Genomic DNA, 17,741 nt, shown 5'->3' with positions numbered 1-17,741 from the left:
GGTAGCAAGCTCCACATGTCGACCGCAGATCATCCCCAGACCGATGGCCAAACAGAACGTGCCAATCGGGTCGTGGCGGATGTCTTACGCACTATAGCAACTCCCAAAGAGTGGAGCAAGCAATTGCCCTTTGTGGAGTTCGCTATAAATAACAGTGTCCACGCCAGTACGGGTGAGACACCGTTTTATATTAACGGACTGCGCCATCCTCGGACGCCAGTCTCGTTTGTGCGCAGCCCGAGTCTTAGTGGGGGAGGGCCCCTCACTATGCTCGGTGCGAAAGAGGGACATAGTTTCGTCAATATGACGATGACCCATGAGGGTATCATCTCAAAGACAGAAACTTGCCCTAGTGACCCTGCCAGTTTAGCAGTGGTCAATAAAACTACGCCTTATGACCGACCTCTTGGCGGTATCATAGGCGAGTTTGATGCTAAAAGCGTGAGCGAGGCTCAACGCTTTGTGGATGAGCGATTAGCCATCACACGTAAAGTCCGTGACGCAATGGCAAGCGCACAGGACAAGCAAAAAGAATATGCGGACCGAAATGGTCGCAAAAATAATGAACGCTTTAGAGTGGGTGAAAAAGTACTATTAAGTACTGCTACCCTACCTAAAAATGCAATTTCTGTACTACCTGGAGGTACTACGAAGTTGTTGCCGCGTTTCATTGGGCCCTTTACGGTGGTAGAAGAGGTTGGAGACCTAAATTATAGGCTCACCCTTCCCCCGTATATGAAGACGCACCCCGTATTTTACGTGGGTCGTCTGAAACGGTATGTAGACCCAAATGAGGTCACATATCCCCATCTGGCTAAGAGACCGATGGTGACGCTGACTGTGAGTCGAGCGTCGATTGGGTGAGGGGGACGGTGACGGCGAACAGCTGTCGGACCGATGCCTCCTACCACGAACAGGACTTGGAGAGCGAGGGACATCACGCGAGTAATGCGGATTCCTTATCCTCTCCAAAAGGTTCAAGCGCGTCTTCAGGCGTTCATAACCCTGACGAGCCTTCGCTCGGACATTTTAAAGATCCGAGGTCAGTCGCAAGACTTGACCCTCGAGATCCACAATACGTTGTTCGGCAGCGCTTAATGTCTGCGACTGAACGGACGAAGGTAACGCAGCCGCGATTAGGTGGGCGAGATCGCCAATCCTATCGGGCGCCGCCTGAATGATGGATGCTTCCTAGTTGGAATGTTGCTTGCCCACGGCTCCGTGAGCGCTCTCATAATCTGTCGCTGCGCTATCAAGCGCAGACGACGAGACAGCATTCGTAAATGTTGCTGTCTCCATGATGTGAGCCATGAGAGAAGTCTGGATGGGCAATAATGCGCCATCATTCTTCCTCATGAGCTCGTTTCCCGCATCACTACTATGAACGGTGTCAACTCACTGTAGTCGACATTGAGCGACGGATCAACATCTTCACTGTTAAAGTGGGGTGGATCCTTAAGCCCTGATATCACGGCAGTAGCAGTAGCTGTCGGCGTTTCGACTGAGGCATTAGACGCTGTCGGCGTGTTAACGCGGCGCGTGCGCTTAGTACGAGGTTGAGTGGGCGTCTTCGCAGACGACCAACCAACGTGGCCCCTTTTCGGTGGCAACTTTGTCGCCGGGTATGGAAACACGTGCGCTAGAGTGATTGAGTGAACTAGCGGCGCGTTAAGCTGCTCGCAGTTCCTGGCTCCTCTTTTACAAATTTAAAAATGTAAATTCGTTCTTTAAGGGTGTAATGGGCTAAAGTTGCCCTAATGTTACACAGTCCCCGTTAAGTACACCAAGTGTACTTAACGAGGATGGTCAATTACTAAATAATAGTAATTAGACCCAGCACTCGGGTGTGGTGCACATTTGTGACCACCCCTTGTGTATGTTATCCACATGGGTGCATTCACATTAGGAGGGATGACGCCCAGCGTCATCCGTGATGACGGCTAGCGTCATCCGTTACGCGAGGTATCTAGAAAGATACGCTCGCAATACATATTAAGTGTTATCTATAGAGATGACATTTTAATTGGTAAAAATAAGAATTTGTATTTGATTCGATTAAATATATAAATCAGTCTGAAAACTACTTCCTACTTGATAAGTGCGCACGAGGAGCCGGATTACCGCTCTCGTGACGACTCTTAATCACAGTACTTAGTGTGTTGAGTGAGGTTGCTAACGCGCCCACCACAACTACTTCACGGCACGCAAGAGAAGCAAGTTAAACCGCTTCCTCGTTGTGCTAGGGTGTGTGTCTAAGTAGAGCGTGGACGCATTACGACGTGCCCGCCTATATTAATCAAAGAATCGTGGTTATTCTAAATCGTAATGTGCCGAAATAGAGTATTGTCGAGGGGCGGACGACGTTTCTGAATCAAAGGCGAGTAACAAACGGCGAGTGGCCACATGTAATTGTTGACGCGTTACAGCTGTCTATGTAAAAAAGCGTCTTGTTGCTGCCTATTCGTTTGCTGTCAAGTCCACAGGTCATCGCATTATGGACTGGGCGGGAGCATAGGTTTCAGAAAGCACTTAATAACAAGCCAGCGAAGCAGGATGGAATTATGTTTAACCGAAGCATGCCAACAATGGTTAAGTATATCGCCGTGTCTCTTACGTAGACAGATAGGAGAGATGGGCGTCATAAGCCAAAAATACCAACTGTTGTCACTGTCACAGACTGCAATTTACGAAAAGCTTGCTAGTGCGTCATCTAAGATCCGAGGTATTCAGAATGATAAGCTCGCAATGTAGAGGTGTACATTTACAGAGATGGCATCTATTGATTGGTTAAAAGGTTTTATAGTTAATTGGATTGAATATGAATCAGTCCTAAAACCACTTCCTAAGTTAACAACTGCGCGCGTGAAGCCGGATTACCGCTTTCGTGACGACACTTGTTGTAATGTACTTAGTTCGTTGGATGAGGTCGCTTAGGCACTCACCAGCGACCTCACAACACGTGAGAGAAGACAGGCAAACCGCTTCTTCACTGAGCTTGACGGTGTGTGGTTAAGTAGAGCGTGGCTGCTATAGAAACGCCCGCCTACACTTGGTCGTCTCTCTGAGCGTGTCAGTAAGGATGAGCCTCAATATCCATTAAGCGCATTTTTCACACCTCTTCAATCGTCATCGAGAGGTGGCAGAGAACTTGGCGCAGGGCTGGCGAGCAAGCCCGGGCCAGGCTCTTGTGCAGTTCTCCTGAGCAACATTTTGCTCAGTTAAAGCAGTTCGATACATTTGTGCTCAGACAGCGAAGGGTCGCGTCCGAGGCACACAGCCATGCTGCGGTTAAGTGCATCCTGAAGACTCAGAATGAGCTTAGGCGTGAATAGTCTTGGAACGAGGTTATCAACAGAAACGTTGAGACGCTCTCCGCTCGGATTTTTTAGCCGAGGCCCATTCGAATAGACCAGCCCAAGTTCGATGGAACAGCGGCGCACAGGATTGTCCACCTGTTGTTAGCCATGGAGCAATGCGGTGTGACGCAGCTCATCAAGGACGACACCCGGATGGTATGTCTCACTTTCGTAGTAAGGCCTTAGAGTAAGCTTTCTCGGCGATTATGGCGGACGGTAAGGCGTTCCCTTCATATGTGATCTTTAAGACAAAGATTTGCGCCATGTATCAGCTGCTGAACAACAAAGTGTTGCTTCAGACGCGCTTCTTCGAAGCGCGACAAACGAAGCGATCCCTGGAAGGATGTTTGCAGGAGATGCGCTTGCTGCTGGCGTTTATTAGTGAGGGTCCGATCCGAAATGCATAAAGGTGCCTACGTTTATGAACGGACTGCGGCACGGCCCCTCGCGACAGGCCCGTTTTAGAAAGGTGCCGTCGACGATGGAAGAGGCAATTAAAATTGACCTAGCTGAGAAGCAATCTTTCAACAGCGTCTCGGCGACAATTTGGATAAGGTGTCGGCCGAAAGGTTGGATGCCACCCCAATGGAGTCGGGCAATGCAGGGCTCGCTACTATGCCAGAGTCCCTGCTGGTACTCAGACGCCCAGCAAGATGACTCCCTTCCCGAAGGGTGATGGCAAGAACCAGCGTGCAAGGCGCGTGAGTTCGGCATCGACCACTGAGAGTTCGGGAAATGCAGGAGCACATTAGAAGCCGGATGCCCTACTGACGCGGACTCTAAGTCCAGAGTTATTGAAAAAATAGGTATGAGGTTCCGAAACTTCGAACCTCAACCCTGCTGGTCGATAGCGCTCGAGTAAGAGGCTATGACCATGTAATGACCCTTCTCGTGGATTCGGGACGTCACATAATTTTGTGAAAAACTCGCAGCTCTTAAACAGAGACCGGCGGTGAATGAGTCGATTTGCCAGGATGGCAAGCCAGAAGAGGCGACCCTTCGTTTAGCAAACGACGCGCTCGTAAAGTCTGAGGGAGTCCAAGTTGAACTCGCCTTCAGTTTAATGACTTCTCCTGTAAAGAGAAGTTCACAGTGCTATGTATGGAGAAGTTGTATGACCTCATTACAGACATGCCATGGTTGGCAAGACCCCAACCATATATAGACTGGCGTACACGCACAGTTGCTTACTCTACGCAGGACACCGGAAAAGATATGCTCCTCCGAGAGGCTTATGTAGCTGATGTTGTGTCCGACACAGTTAAGAGTGCGTTGACGGGATGTCAAACGTCACCAAGCCCTACCCAGCTCGTAGAGGCTACTGCAGTGAAAAGCATAGTCATGCGTTTAATGGTCCTGTACAGAGCCGAGAGCATCTGGCAGTAGTTAGCGAGCTGACAAGAAGTCAAGCGTAGAAAGAGCCGGAACAAAGCCTAGAGCCTGGTGCGGTTGGAAGGGGTGCGTTAGCCGAGAGAGCAACGGCTTCGCTTCACAATTAAAGGTTATGGTGACTCGGAAACGAGTACCGTACAAATAAGGACGATCAAAGTCACGTCAAAACGAGTGACGTTTGGATCATTCCCGGTAAAACGGACGGGTCGTCGAACGAGGTGTTCGAGGCCGTCGAAGACAAAATGGCGGAGGCATCCTAAGTCGATGTGCTCCAGCACGTCTTGAAATCTGCCGAGGAGATAGTAAATGCCCTGAGATGTCGTGGGATCGAATACATCCCGGTATGATTTCATACATATGGGATTTATCAAGCTGTGCTGGAATGGTAGGGGCTAATTTTGATAAGCTGTGCTGATTTGTGTTGATCCTCTCAAAATCTATGTTGAAATCAGCATACTGTTTAGTTGACGCACCAGGCTCACATGTTAGTAATATAGCGTCAACGCGTTTGGTCTGTCCTCCAAGACGGTTTCCTGGTGGCGGTGGAATTGGTCACAGACACTTTTGTCGCGACATTGTTGTTTGTGTTGTCTCAAATGCGCTCGATGGGGATTCATATTAAATATATTGTGACTGAAAAAAAATCTATTGCGTTCGCGCTTACGACCGCGTTGCGGTCGCTGTCATGAAATTTAATCATTGTCGTCGTCAGCTTAAATTAATTTGAGCTTTAAGGTGTTTAATCAAATGTCGACTCAAAATAGACCTTTTGTGTATTTTGCACCAGCAAAAGCAAAAAGTCTTAGCCATCCTAGTTGCCGAGCGCCATAGCAATGAAAGGTGTTAAAGAAAACGTGGAGTGGTTTTCCCCTGAAGAAGTATCTGCTGCTCGCGAAGAATATTTGCAAGAGCAGGAGAAAGAACAGCCATCCCATCAGGTAACGTCTTCTTCATCAGGAACCGGCCCATCGCTGTGTAAATGATTTATCTGTTGCCGTTTCGGAGTAAAGGTCAAACTACGATATGCTGTTGCATTGGCAAAAAGCCGCAAGCGTGATGACAAATACCGTGCCATTGCATTACTGGAAGGTATTTAGTAATTATAGATGATAAAAATAGTAGTGGAAGGCTCACAGGAATCCGTTCTCAGACCTCTTGGCACAGAACTATGCTCTCAAGGAGAGTTTGTACTGGATTGCTCTGACACTATGTGAATTAGGAGAATATCGCGCTAGTCGAAGTTACTGCGAGCGCTTGATTCGCGTAGATCCATCACATTTGAAAGCACAGCAACTGCATAAACAAATGAAGGAGGTTGTGGCAAAAGGCACGGTAACACTTTTAACGTTGCTCTTACCTCTAAAGACTTATAATATTTGGTGCTAGCAGAAGACAGTGTAGTGAGTATGGGCATTGTTGGAGCTGTGGTCGTCGCGGGACTAGCCCTCAAACTTTTGTTTAAGAAGTGATTTGCTGGCATCATTTTAAATTGACGAAACAGGTGACTGTGGGCAGAATGATATACTATTGACGTAATTACTTGAAAATCTATCCAGTTTGTAAATTAACATCTTAATTGCATTACCTGCTTATACGTAAAACCAATTTCAATTTCTATTCTATCATTGTCAAATATTCAATTGCATGTCCGACATCGACAAATTCTTAACTCACTACAGCTGAGAAAGAGCCGATTGCTCGTCGCTGCTGAGCTTTGACCAAGCACCTTGGACCACTGGCCCTGGCAATTGCGACTGCAGCTTGGCTAGCAATTCGCGAAGCTGAGATTTTGACTCTTTCGAAATAGTCGATATATCATCGTCTCGGACAGCTTCCTCTGCCTCCGCTGAGTCAAACACTTTCCAGTAACAAATTGTTAAATACACATCTTTTCGTCATAAATATAAATTTTAAAGACGTACCGAGAGCAGAAGCAAATACTTTCAGGATTTGAGGAAAATTCGAATAGCCAGCACCAAGCACGTGAGCATTGCCACTAATCACCAGTGATAGGAGACGAGAATGAACGTCACGAGCCTCGAGCACATCTGTATGAAGCGGCAACCATTGGAGCCATAAAGGCCAAATCTTTGCAGCATCGACAGCACCCTCACAAGCCAGGCAAATCTTGGCCACAGCACTAACAGCATTGTCACGAGCAGCTCCACATTCTTCATCGTCCACATTGGCAGACGCATTAATTAAATGAACGAGCTTTTCTAGAGCATTTTGACGAAATGGATCAAAAGCCATCCCGCATTTCTCAGCGCTGATACCAATGCCATAAGCCGAGGCTTGGACAACCGACGAGCTCTGGTCTTCAAGGCCTTGGACAAGTTGATTCAAAAAGAGCGGCAACAGCTCCTGGGCAGCAGCACCGCAGTGCTCGATAATGTCATCAATCATGCAAATGGCCTGGCCGCGTAGCATCGGAACAGTCTTTTGCTCAAGCAGCGGGGTCACAAACGCCAGCAATTGCGTGTGAAAAACAGAAAAAAATGCTTCCTTTTGGATCTTCACAATCCAGCCAATTGAGTCGACCATTGAGCGGAAAACTCCTTCCTCGAGCTCGTTGTTCTCTGTCTGCTGCAAAGCCGCTTCAGCATCATAGTCTTCGTCTTGCTGATTTTCGTGGTGTTGAGTTAATAAACGCTGAGCACTATTAGACGCAACAGTCTTGTATATTTCTACCACGCGCGGAACGTGTTCAAGTGGAACGCCGACATTAAAGCCCTTTTCCAGACTCTCCTTACACACCTCTAACACGGCCGACATGGCTTCAGCATAAGCACCAAGACACTCAAGATCCTCCTCTTCTTGCAAACCTTTCAACAATGGCTCGAAAAACTTTTCAAAAAGCTGCTGTGGAAATCGCAAATCAGCGCCACTGTGGCCGTAATTGAGCGTGCCGTCTACAGCGCAAATCAGCAGCTTTGCCATTGTCAAGCTACTGACAATGCGAATATCCTCGACGTATTCAAAGCCAATCAACGGGATCATTACCTCAGCCACTTCCGCCACGTATTGATAAAACCAGCCTTCCAAATCAAGAGCCAATTGGTACAGCATGTTGCATGCATTTGTCTTGTCTTCCAACGCACTCGTATTTATCTCTAGTCGCTTCTTCCCTACCCCACGAATCTCCAGCGTCATTGCGTCTTTACCGTCAGCAGTCTGGCCATCCTCCACGACAGCATCGTCATCAATATCAGACAGCTGAATGTTGGGCTGAATCATCGCCTGTTTAATCAGCGACGGCACTACGTGCGGCAAGTACGGCACGAATTCTTCCTTTAAGATACTACCAATACGAACGCACGATTGAGCTACGTACTGCACCTCAGGACCCTCCAGCTCTTCGCTAGTTTGCACTCGGACCAAGATCTCCATAATCGACTTGGCATCACGAACAAACCGCTGTTTTCCTACAGCCTGGCCAATTAATGCAATAGATTCCATCGACTTTCCCCGCAACAAAGCATATTCCCTCCCATGAGCATTCGTCAATACCTCTTTAGCAAGTGGAATGAAGATGTCGTAAAAACGCAAGAACTCGTCCCCAATAACCTTAGCAACACTGGCAACAGCAGTGATTGCCTGTTCCTGTACCTGGCGTGGGCACGAGCGCATGGCATGAAATAGAGCTTCCAACAGCGCTTGGCTGTATGGAGCTACGTACTTAGCCTTGCATACATTCGTACTACAAAAATTAATCACCACACTGGCTGCCAGCGCACGAGTACGCATGACAGTCTGTTCGTTCTGAATCAGCGCCGTCAATGCAGGGATAATGACAGCGTGAAATTTAGCCTGAAAGTTCCTTCCCTTCTCTACTTCTCCAAAATCTTCGGCAAGTTGACCGATACTGTGAAGCGCAGCGTACTGCACGCGCGGATTTTGGTCACTCAAAAAAGGTAGCACCATGGACACAACATTGTCTAGTTCACGGGTCATCAGAGTCTTTGCGCCTTCACCAAGCAAGCAAATCGCGTAAAGCCCAGCGCGACGTTTTCGCCAATCGCCATCACGTAAGAAACTCTTGATGACGGGGATAGCTACAGGCAACACTGCATTGCCTCCTAACGATGAGCTTAGACGATCTATTGCCGCCGCGCCTGCGTCACTAATGGAGGTATCAGAATCATTGGCTTCGGTAAACGTCTCTGGATCATCAAACTTTTGAATCCACGTGACATCTTCGTCAACCTCACACATGAGCTGCAGAACCAAAGGCACGACGTTCGAAACAATCAATTGTGACTTGCGTACCATGCCACCAGCATTTTCACACAATGAAATGAGAAATTCTAGTCCAAGCTCACGAGTCTCGGACTCGAGCTCCTGCGACGAGCATACGAAGATCATTGCACGAGCCACGTCATCGAGTGCGTTACGAAAAAACTTTGGATGCACTTCAGCAATCTGGACAAGAGCAGAAAGCACATTCCGGAACGCGGCTTCATCACCTACGTTGACTAGCATCTCGATAATACGGAGTATGGGACGGATTAGGTGGGCGAAAGCCAAGAGCTCTTGCTTGTCCTCGAGGGTCAAAAGAAACGCGGATACAGCCTTTAAACTAGCAATTTGGACTTCAGTATTTTCGTCGTTGAGCGAGGTTGTAAAAAGTGTCAGAAAACTTTTCTTATGTGCGGCCAGTACGTCGCTAGCGTACTCAGCTAATTGCGCTAAAACGTCAAACGCTGTCACTCGGAGCAGTGCGTCGACGTGCGTAGCAAGCGCTGAAACGACACTGAGCAGTTCGGGCCACGTTTGCTCTTTAGTGATTGAGAAATTAGCGAGCTCGGCGATCGGATGGCCAAGCTTGCGGCGAATATGCGGTAGAGGTTCGTTGGTCAAGGCTTCAAGCAGCTGGGCCTTCAGCGTTAACTGAGTGGGTGCGTCCAGCTGCGCATAAATGCCACCTTTTAATTCAACCAACGGGCGTAGTAGCACAGAAGCGAACGCACGCGCTTCAGGTTCAGGACTGGAGCGCAGTAGGTGCACGAGATTGACCACGAGCGTCTGCGGCTGTTCGACCTTGACACTTTCGAACAATATCTCTGCCTGCTTCCGAGTCGCATTGTCGTTGCTCATGAGAGCGGCTACCAGCGCAGGGAAGTCCATATTGACAAGCCAAAGTATTGTTTAAATAAAACAATATTGGACAGCCAACCATTACGGTTGATGAGATGGCTACGAATAACATTTTGTACAAGCTATAGCGTCGTCTGCGAGTGCAGCTAAAAAGATGTATAAATTTTATCTGGTGGTAGAGTGACATTTACCACGTAATATCACGCCAGGAGGACTTAAACGACGCTATAGTGATGATTTTCAACGCACTTGCGCAACCAGCGTAGGAAGTTTAAGAAACCATGCCGTAATTGACAACTGTGTTCTGGCTTAATCGACAAGACGAAATTGCGCTTGTCGTCATGAAAGATCCTGTCTAAATTAATTTTAAAAACATTCAATAAGAGGATCGATGTGACTGCGCCGCGCATCAAAATATGCGCTGATCTGGCTGAAGAGAAATAAAAACTTCGTATAATCACTGTCATTTTAATAATATGTAGAAAATTAGACAGGCAAACTCTGTTCTGCTGCAATTTGTAAATGCGAACCAGTGCTCGTCCAGCTTTTTAGCTGTTGCTATGCTTTACGACCCCGGTTTGGCCATATCCTTAGCAAAAAGCGTGAGATTTTCTAAGCCGGTAGCATCAACGGTGACAACATTGAGGCCGCGCTTATGGTTATCGAGGTTTTCTTCACACTAACCATTTTTCTTGCCATGCACAAACGGCAATATTAAAGGACTAAGGTTGGATGGTCATATTGCTTATCTCCCTTTCAGATAGGTTGTTCGTTTCGTGAAAATACAGCGAGTTCATTGCGATTAACGAGACGACACATAGTTTGCTCCGATTATAACTACATCTAAGCCTGACATTTATATGCTTGCACCATTCGCACATAAATATGCAGTCCATCCATCCTCGCCTTTGACGCATTGAGATTATTTTTATGCTAGTAGACTGATTAGTGGGCTATTTGATGAGATTTTCAAAACGGTGTAATGCCGCATGTCCCGCAAATTGTTCGCATATGCGGTCAGAAGTTGGCCATCCCCCATCTCCCCACCGTTTTACATACGGAGAACAGCTGAGTCTCGCGGTCCAATTGCAAACCTTTAGTCGTCAATATGACACAGCCTCAAGACGCCCAAACGTCTTTTAGCTGCAGCTCCCCCACCAAAGGTAGTAATTCAGCATTCATTGCTGCCAAGCGAGCTGTGATGCCTCAGCCAGCCCCCGTAATGCATTTGTCGCCTGCGATTGAGGTAGCGATCCGTCTGCTACCGGGCAATGATGTACGATCACGTCTTTGTGGCATCAACAGCACTTATTTATTTTTGGCTAATTATGTTTGTGCTAGCAGCGTTGTGTTGATTGCAAGGCCGTCTGTCCGCAGTGGGCGGGAGTTTCATTTGGCGTGCTGCTGTGTTTAGTATGCGCGGGGAAACACCGTTCTCTGGGAGTGCGTACTAGCTTTGTCAAGTCACTTGTCATGGACTCGTGGTCGATGAATGAGGTGCGCTTACTAAAAGCAGGTGGAAATGCCAAATGGCTGGCAGTATGCGCTGGTATTCGATCCGGCAATATTTGTATGGAGGAAAAGTACTCGTCCAGCGTCGCAAGAGCTTATTCGAGCCAAGTTTCGCTGGCTGCTTTAAAGGCAGATCTTTCAACGGATAGCGTGTTTACGGCTACGTCGTTTCTGTCGACACTTAAGGACACCGTATTATTAAGAGAAGATATGTCTGCTTTTAAAGAAGTGAATGAACCTTTATCAACGCCAATGATGAAGACGCATGTATCGAGCGATATTGACAGTGTCAAGTGCACAACTTGCTCTTCCATGGTATCTCTAAGTCAGTTAGATTCACACTCTCAGATCTGTACAATCAGCTCATGGGTACATCTGTTTACTTTTGCTTTATGATGGTGTATGCTTACTAATTATTCATTGCTCTTACTTTATTAGAATGCTATGACGTGGCGAAAATATGAACGGCATATCGGAATTCCCGGAGAATGTTTAGGATTATCGTTAGTTAAGGCCACTGACGGATATGCGGAGGTCTCTCGAATAATTCCAGGTGGTGCTGCACAACGAGCAAATATTATCATTGGGAGTTTCTTGATCGGCCTGAACAACACGAAGAATTTGAAATTTGACGAAATTGTAAATATGCTTCGAAGGCTGCCAAAGCCAATGCTATTTCACTTTATGTTTCGCTCACAGTCAGCGCTAGAGCCCATAGTTCCCTCCATTCCAAAACCCAGGACGGAGGAGATAAAGGTTACGCTGCATGACAAGGAAGAGCTTGGCTGTTCACTATCTACAAATGCTTTTTATTGCATTGTGAGTAGCGTTGACGATGACTCGATTGCTAGGAGACACAACATTTTGGTTGGTGCTCGCGTCATTGCCCTGAACGGACGAAAGTTTCTGAAGCCAAAAGAGACAATTTGTGAGATCTGCACTGCCAAGCGTCCGATTGAGATTACATTACATCGCATGGAAGGTCTAATGAGAGAATGGAGTGACTAGACGGTCAGCTCTGCAGTTCTCTTTGCATTATTATAGAATGTGTAAATACAAGAAATGTTTAACATGTTTAACATGTGCGAATATGTCGACCGGACGTTACACGTCTAACAGTATTCGACTACTTTTATTATGCCTTTTATAGTAGCTAATAACGTAATCTGCTGGTACTTGCTCTTGAAGTGATGACGAGCGGAGGTTTAAAAACATTGAATGAAAGAGTATCTGCTTCAAAGTGAGGCGCTTTGACGGGTCAAACTCCACCATATTTTTTAGCAAATCCATTGCCCCCGGAATGGCCATTAGCCCTTGACGACACCGATCAATAATACCGTTGGAACCCTTTGCAATAGAGTATAGGGACTGATCATACTTGAATTGTTCTGAAGCGGTTCTTGCATCGTTTGCAATCGCTGCTTGTTTGCGTCTCAGCTGAGGGCGAGTGACTGCCAGATCCTCTGGTCGCAAATGCTTTAACAGTAGCTGCCACACTTTGTCCATGCCGCAACTTTCATTTGGATTTGTGTTAGGTAGGTCAAACAAAACAATGTATCGATACAAAGTGTGGCAGAGCGTATCTTCATCGTCCCCGCGAGCGACGCTTTTAATCACAGAAAACCTCGATTTTTTTCGAGGGCTCTATTATAGGGCAGTAAAAAGACCACATAAGACAAAGCAATAATTCCAATAGTATTTCATTCATACACACACACCATCCACAAAGCCTTCAGATCTTTCAAAAGATCTGTAGGGCAAATGACGTCTTCCAAAACTTCTTCGTATGGAGCGCTTCATTAAAATTTGATTAATCAACTATAACGGCAATAGAAATCAACGATATATATCCATACCTTCCCGTGAACAAATGCAGCAGGCAAAGACCAAGAGAAAACGTATCGGCAGCGTAGGACTGCTTCGCTGCATCACCATAAAGCAGATACTCGACGGGGGAATTCTCCAGAGTAGCAAATTGGTCCATTGTGACAGGACTTCCCAAACTTTCGGGATTCGAGACAGCTGCACCATAATCCGCTAACTTAATCCAGAAAGAATATGAGGCAGGCATTTGAAGAACAAAGCAGACATCTTCTAGCATATAGTGCAAAACCACATCAGCGCCTGAGGTTTTGCAAAGCTTAGAACGACTAGCGGTTTTCAAAAAAAAATTGAGCAGCTTTTCACAACACGAGATCACGGGTATTAGTGAAATTTTCGCAGCAGTGAGGCAACTGCGACGTACCTTGATATCACAATGCCGCAAGTTATACTTTTCGCGCGCACAATACAAGCCAAATACCATTTGAAAAAAGAATGGAACAGCTACGGAATTTAAGGGAAGAGTTTTGTTCTCGTGCAGACTGATAAAGCCTTCAAGATCCCCACCATCGCAATATTCCATTCGCATATACTGAAATATTTGCTTTTGATTGTCACAAGCTAGTGATTGTTGCTGCTTGCTCTCAAGTTCATAATTATTGTATTCGCCTCTCAATAATTCATTTGGTTCGCGATGCTTTTTACTCCCCCAGCGATCAGGGTATGGTCGCTTGTTTGCAAGAAAAACATCAAAAACTTGAAGAAAATTGGGACAAATCCCGCGTTCAGTTGCGTCGGACAGCAGAACAGAATGCGCTACCTCTTGACGAATAAAGTTCTGCAAGGAGTTCGGACTTAGAAAACTTGAGTATCTTATGGCTAGTTAGAAATGCTGCATATACCTGATTGCCAATGTCACAAATATCCATCACGCTAACAGCTTCGAGCCGCTTCTTTTCTTCTGAAAAAACCTTATAAACTTCCTTATACGCCCCTTCTGCAAGGTAGTGGCCACGTGGGTGGAGACGGTAAAGTTTATCTGTCGTGTACAAGTTGTCTGTTCTATTGCAGAAAAACAACAATATTACGAAAAGCAACACCATTTTGAACTAAAACAGAGCATTCATACTTGGCGTAGTCTGTAATTGTCCATGCATATGCCCTAGTTGGATGTGAAATAGTCCGCGTATAAAAAATAAAATGTAAACCGATAAGTTTAATGTTCTTTCACGAATTTGTACGCACATGATGACAACTTTTTCCCACATTAAAGAGACTTTTCTAAGTACTTCTTTATAAGCTCTTATGTCCACATATCCAGAGTACAGCACAAGGTGAAGAACACGTTTGAAAAAAAAATTCTGCTTTTGTCCTCGGAAATGGGAGTCTCGCTTAACTGGTGTCAGTGATTCCAAATCATTTCTTTCACCAAAAATTAACACTTCTACTGGTGGTAAAGCTGTCGCATCTGACGGTACAATGAAGGACAGTCGGCGGTCTGTCATTCGTTCTAACTTTGACAGACGTCTCGCTAGACGACGGTCTTTTCGGTTTACCGGCGTTGTCGTTTCCAATCGTCGGTGTTGCAATCGATGCAATAAACGCTGATTTCTTGAGGGTGATACGACTTCTATCTCTTTCGAATCCAAGTGTTTGTAGTAGTTATTCATTCGGATCATAGTCGAATCCATGGCAGCGGCAGGCAGTGGCACTCGCTGCTTAATTTCATTTACTATTATGTCCACTTTTAAGCTACTTAAACACAGGATATTAGGCTGTTTAGAAGAGCTTGAAAAAAAGCCTAACGCTTGGATCCACTTCTCCAAATCGCCCTGCTTGCTCTTGAATTGCGGAAGCTTAATGATATAGCCTTGCGCATAATTAAACTCGATTTCATGTTTTGCTTGCTGCAAAGGACTGAGCTGCTCGGACAGGTACTCAACAAAATCCTGCGGTGCTTCACTTATTAATTCCGTGGTACTTTTTCGTGGAGTGGTCTTAAGCTTCTTTTGCTGCACAATTGATCTCTTAGCCCTTGGCTTCCGCTTGACTCTTGCCGGCCGAATTTTCTTACGTAATACTGCAGGAGATGAATTGAGTTCTGGGAAAGCTTTGTCCTCATCGTCCGATGATAGCGGTGAGCTACAGATACCACGCAAAGTTCGTGTCATGTCGGCCTTTCAGAATAACTTAGAAAAACTTTCGACTTTTAGTAAATCAGAGATCGTAAAGTCAGATGATCTTTTAAACCAATGAAACACGACAACGTGCTCAGCTAAAATATATTTATGCCGTTTTCTTTTCAGGCCCCTGCATAGATAATTGACTTTTGCTGGATATTCTTATGATGTTGACGCTTTCATCTTGTGAACCTATCTATGTGTGAGACAAGCTCGTACACATGCAATCTAGTATTGCGCAAAACCTAAAAATACGATATGGTGTCCAACTTTATTAAATATTCGATTAATTATTATACCGTTCTTCGTCAGCAACACAATAGCACGTCACTGATGTGCTCCGTCTCCAAGATCCACTCTAGCATAAGATGTGCGAGTTTTGGCAGCGCTTCGTATCAAGCGAAGTGGCGCGGAGGGTTTCAAGATAGAATTTGTCTGGTGTACTATAATGGTAGTCTAGTCGTCTTTTGCAGGCTGTCGAGACTTGATAATTTAGGCCTGAATAGGAAACGTCCGCAGAGAAAGAAGTACGAACAGCTCAAACTTGGAAATTGGAGAAACGTCGATCGGGGTCCGGTCAACGGCGGGGTCGGCACAGCCAATGATCTCGGGGACCATCGAAAATGATACACCCTTGCGTACCCGGCGGGGAGGCTTGGCCATCATATCTTTTCTTACCCAGGCGCAATCAAGCGGACGCTCTTGCTTCGCGTATAGTGCACGCAGGCACTCCAGTCGGTAATATTCAGTGACGCAGGCTTCCATCTCGGATAAATGACGCTTGCCCAGCATAATTGCAGGGAGGTGGAGACTTCTGGTGTGAAGGCTACAGACGCAGGCGGCAAATTGCACAGTGAGCTTGAGTCATTAGCTACAGTTGCTGTGCGTGTGCTTCTCTTGCCAGCTGCGCGGCCTATAGTGCCCTGACAGCCAGCAGGTCTCGTCGCTTGTGGCGTGTACGGAAACTTAGCCTTTCCAGCCGCTTGCTGCGAATGTGCGCAACGAGACTGGACGTATTATATTACTTGTCGTAAAAACCCTCGAATTTCTGACACTCTTGACTTGAATTCAGTATTGCATCCATTTTTTGTACTAAGTCTCATTTACGGTATACGTCCACTAGCTACGTCCTCCGGGTGTTAATTTAACTTAATATTGCAATGGGCAATCCTGTGTTCGGAACCCCCAGCTGCTCCTGTGGGTGGGCTGCCATTGGCAGAGCCACTTATGTAAAATTGAATAGCCAGGTAATACTCAGGTAATACCTGAAGAGCACTATCGCACAGGTCCTCCCACCTTGAGTGCCGGTGCAAACTGCGTCTATAACGTCGTCACAGAAATCGGGGCTTCCACTAATACACCATGTGACAACACCATAATTATTTATTATCTCCCGCGGAGATCTTCGCATTTGTCGTGTGGTTGCTTCCTTCAAGTATTAATCTTCAGCTTTGACATTGGTAACTTCAAGGAACTGTTTATAAATTTAATAGGGACGCTTGTAGTCGATCACAACCATGACGATAGCATCCAAAATTTGCTCTGCCAGGATACTTACAGGAATTGCTATCGCAAAACGTCAAAGCTAATAACATTAGCTGGTTCATGAGCACAAGCAGGAATGTGGACATGCTAGTAAAAGGGGCTAGTCGAAACACAACGAAGCAAAAATGGCTTGTACGCAACGAAACTTTGCGATTGTAGACCAAATAACATTAAATATAGTCACCAAAGTTGCAGCAGAGGATTTTTGTAGCGAAAATATTGCTCATGTTGTACACATTCTTCGCGCCGCGATGCTTTTCGTGTCCAAATTCAATGACCGGCCATTCGGATTCCAGTCGGAATTTCAACTGCATTCGAACAGCTCTCTTTGGCAAAGCTTTATGAGTTTTGTACCAGTTGGATATTGTGTCGGCGAAAGCGGGCATGATCAGGTCAGCGATGTGAATGGCAAGAGAGGTCATTCACTCTCAGCTCGCTCGCTGGTTTCTGTATCAGGATCGCTACTGGTACATGTACCAGCAAAAGGGAACTGGGTCTTATTTTAAGCGAGTGACTCTATCTGAGACCAGACGTGGGAAAATTGCACCAGATGCTCCGATCTGTACAAAGGCTTTTCGTATTAATTCTACAATACATGCAGATTACACAGCTCACTGGCATATGTTTGCAATACCATTCGAATTAGGTTTGAATCCGATCGCCGGGTGCATAAAAACCAGCAGGTTGCCTAGAGGCCCGGACTGTTGATGTTGGACATTTTGTGTACGCTCAAACATCTTTATGACGTTTGAGTGTAATCGTTTTAAAACGGACACAGAAAGTGAAACCTCAGCAGTCGGTTATATGAAGAGAGAAACGACCCAGGCGAGACCATCGT

General features: G+C 46.2%; 5 protein-coding genes across 5 annotated transcripts; 2 read left to right on the top strand and 3 right to left on the bottom strand.

Moving 5' to 3' along the window:
* Positions 1 to 5,451: 5,451 nt before the first annotated feature.
* CCR75_008976 (uncharacterized protein) lies at positions 5,452 to 6,210 on the top strand (the record flags this gene model as incomplete). The annotated part of the gene is made up of 4 exons (XM_067967023.1): positions 5,452 to 5,686; positions 5,759 to 5,837; positions 5,899 to 6,080; positions 6,145 to 6,210. The coding sequence occupies exons 1-4, from the start codon at positions 5,582 to 5,584 to the stop codon at positions 6,208 to 6,210; spliced, it is 432 nt and encodes a 143-aa protein (XP_067814546.1). The 5' UTR covers positions 5,452 to 5,581.
* A 211-nt stretch (positions 6,211 to 6,421) lies between these two features.
* CCR75_008975 (uncharacterized protein) lies at positions 6,422 to 9,875 on the bottom strand (the record flags this gene model as incomplete). The annotated part of the gene is made up of 2 exons (XM_067967022.1): positions 6,422 to 6,636; positions 6,671 to 9,875. 2 exons carry the CDS (start codon positions 9,873 to 9,875, stop codon positions 6,422 to 6,424), a joined length of 3,420 nt encoding a protein of 1,139 aa, XP_067814547.1.
* Positions 9,876 to 10,796: 921 nt separating this feature from the next.
* CCR75_008973 (uncharacterized protein) lies at positions 10,797 to 15,349 on the bottom strand (the record flags this gene model as incomplete). Its single annotated transcript, XM_067967020.1, has 8 exons — positions 10,797 to 11,121; positions 11,190 to 11,719; positions 11,788 to 13,001; positions 13,076 to 13,151; positions 13,214 to 13,536; positions 13,603 to 14,016; positions 14,081 to 14,240; positions 14,424 to 15,349. The coding sequence occupies 6 exons, from the start codon at positions 15,347 to 15,349 to the stop codon at positions 12,462 to 12,464; spliced, it is 2,439 nt and encodes an 812-aa protein (XP_067814549.1). The 3' UTR covers positions 10,797 to 11,121; positions 11,190 to 11,719; positions 11,788 to 12,461.
* Positions 10,954 to 12,365, top strand: CCR75_008974 (uncharacterized protein; the record flags this gene model as incomplete). Its single annotated transcript, XM_067967021.1, has 3 exons — positions 10,954 to 11,121; positions 11,190 to 11,726; positions 11,796 to 12,365. 3 exons carry the CDS (start codon positions 10,954 to 10,956, stop codon positions 12,363 to 12,365), a joined length of 1,275 nt encoding a protein of 424 aa, XP_067814548.1.
* A 501-nt stretch (positions 15,350 to 15,850) lies between the features above and the next one.
* CCR75_008972 (uncharacterized protein) lies at positions 15,851 to 16,150 on the bottom strand (the record flags this gene model as incomplete). The annotated part of the gene is made up of 1 exon (XM_067967019.1): positions 15,851 to 16,150. One exon carries the CDS (start codon positions 16,148 to 16,150, stop codon positions 15,851 to 15,853), a length of 300 nt encoding a protein of 99 aa, XP_067814550.1.
* Between the last annotated feature and the right edge of the window lie 1,591 nt (positions 16,151 to 17,741).

This window comes from Bremia lactucae, linkage group LG10 (assembly GCF_004359215.1).
Source record: "Bremia lactucae strain SF5 linkage group LG10, whole genome shotgun sequence".
NCBI lineage: Eukaryota > Oomycota > Peronosporomycetes > Peronosporales > Peronosporaceae > Bremia > Bremia lactucae.
This window is presented reverse-complemented; position numbering and strand designations above follow the sequence as displayed.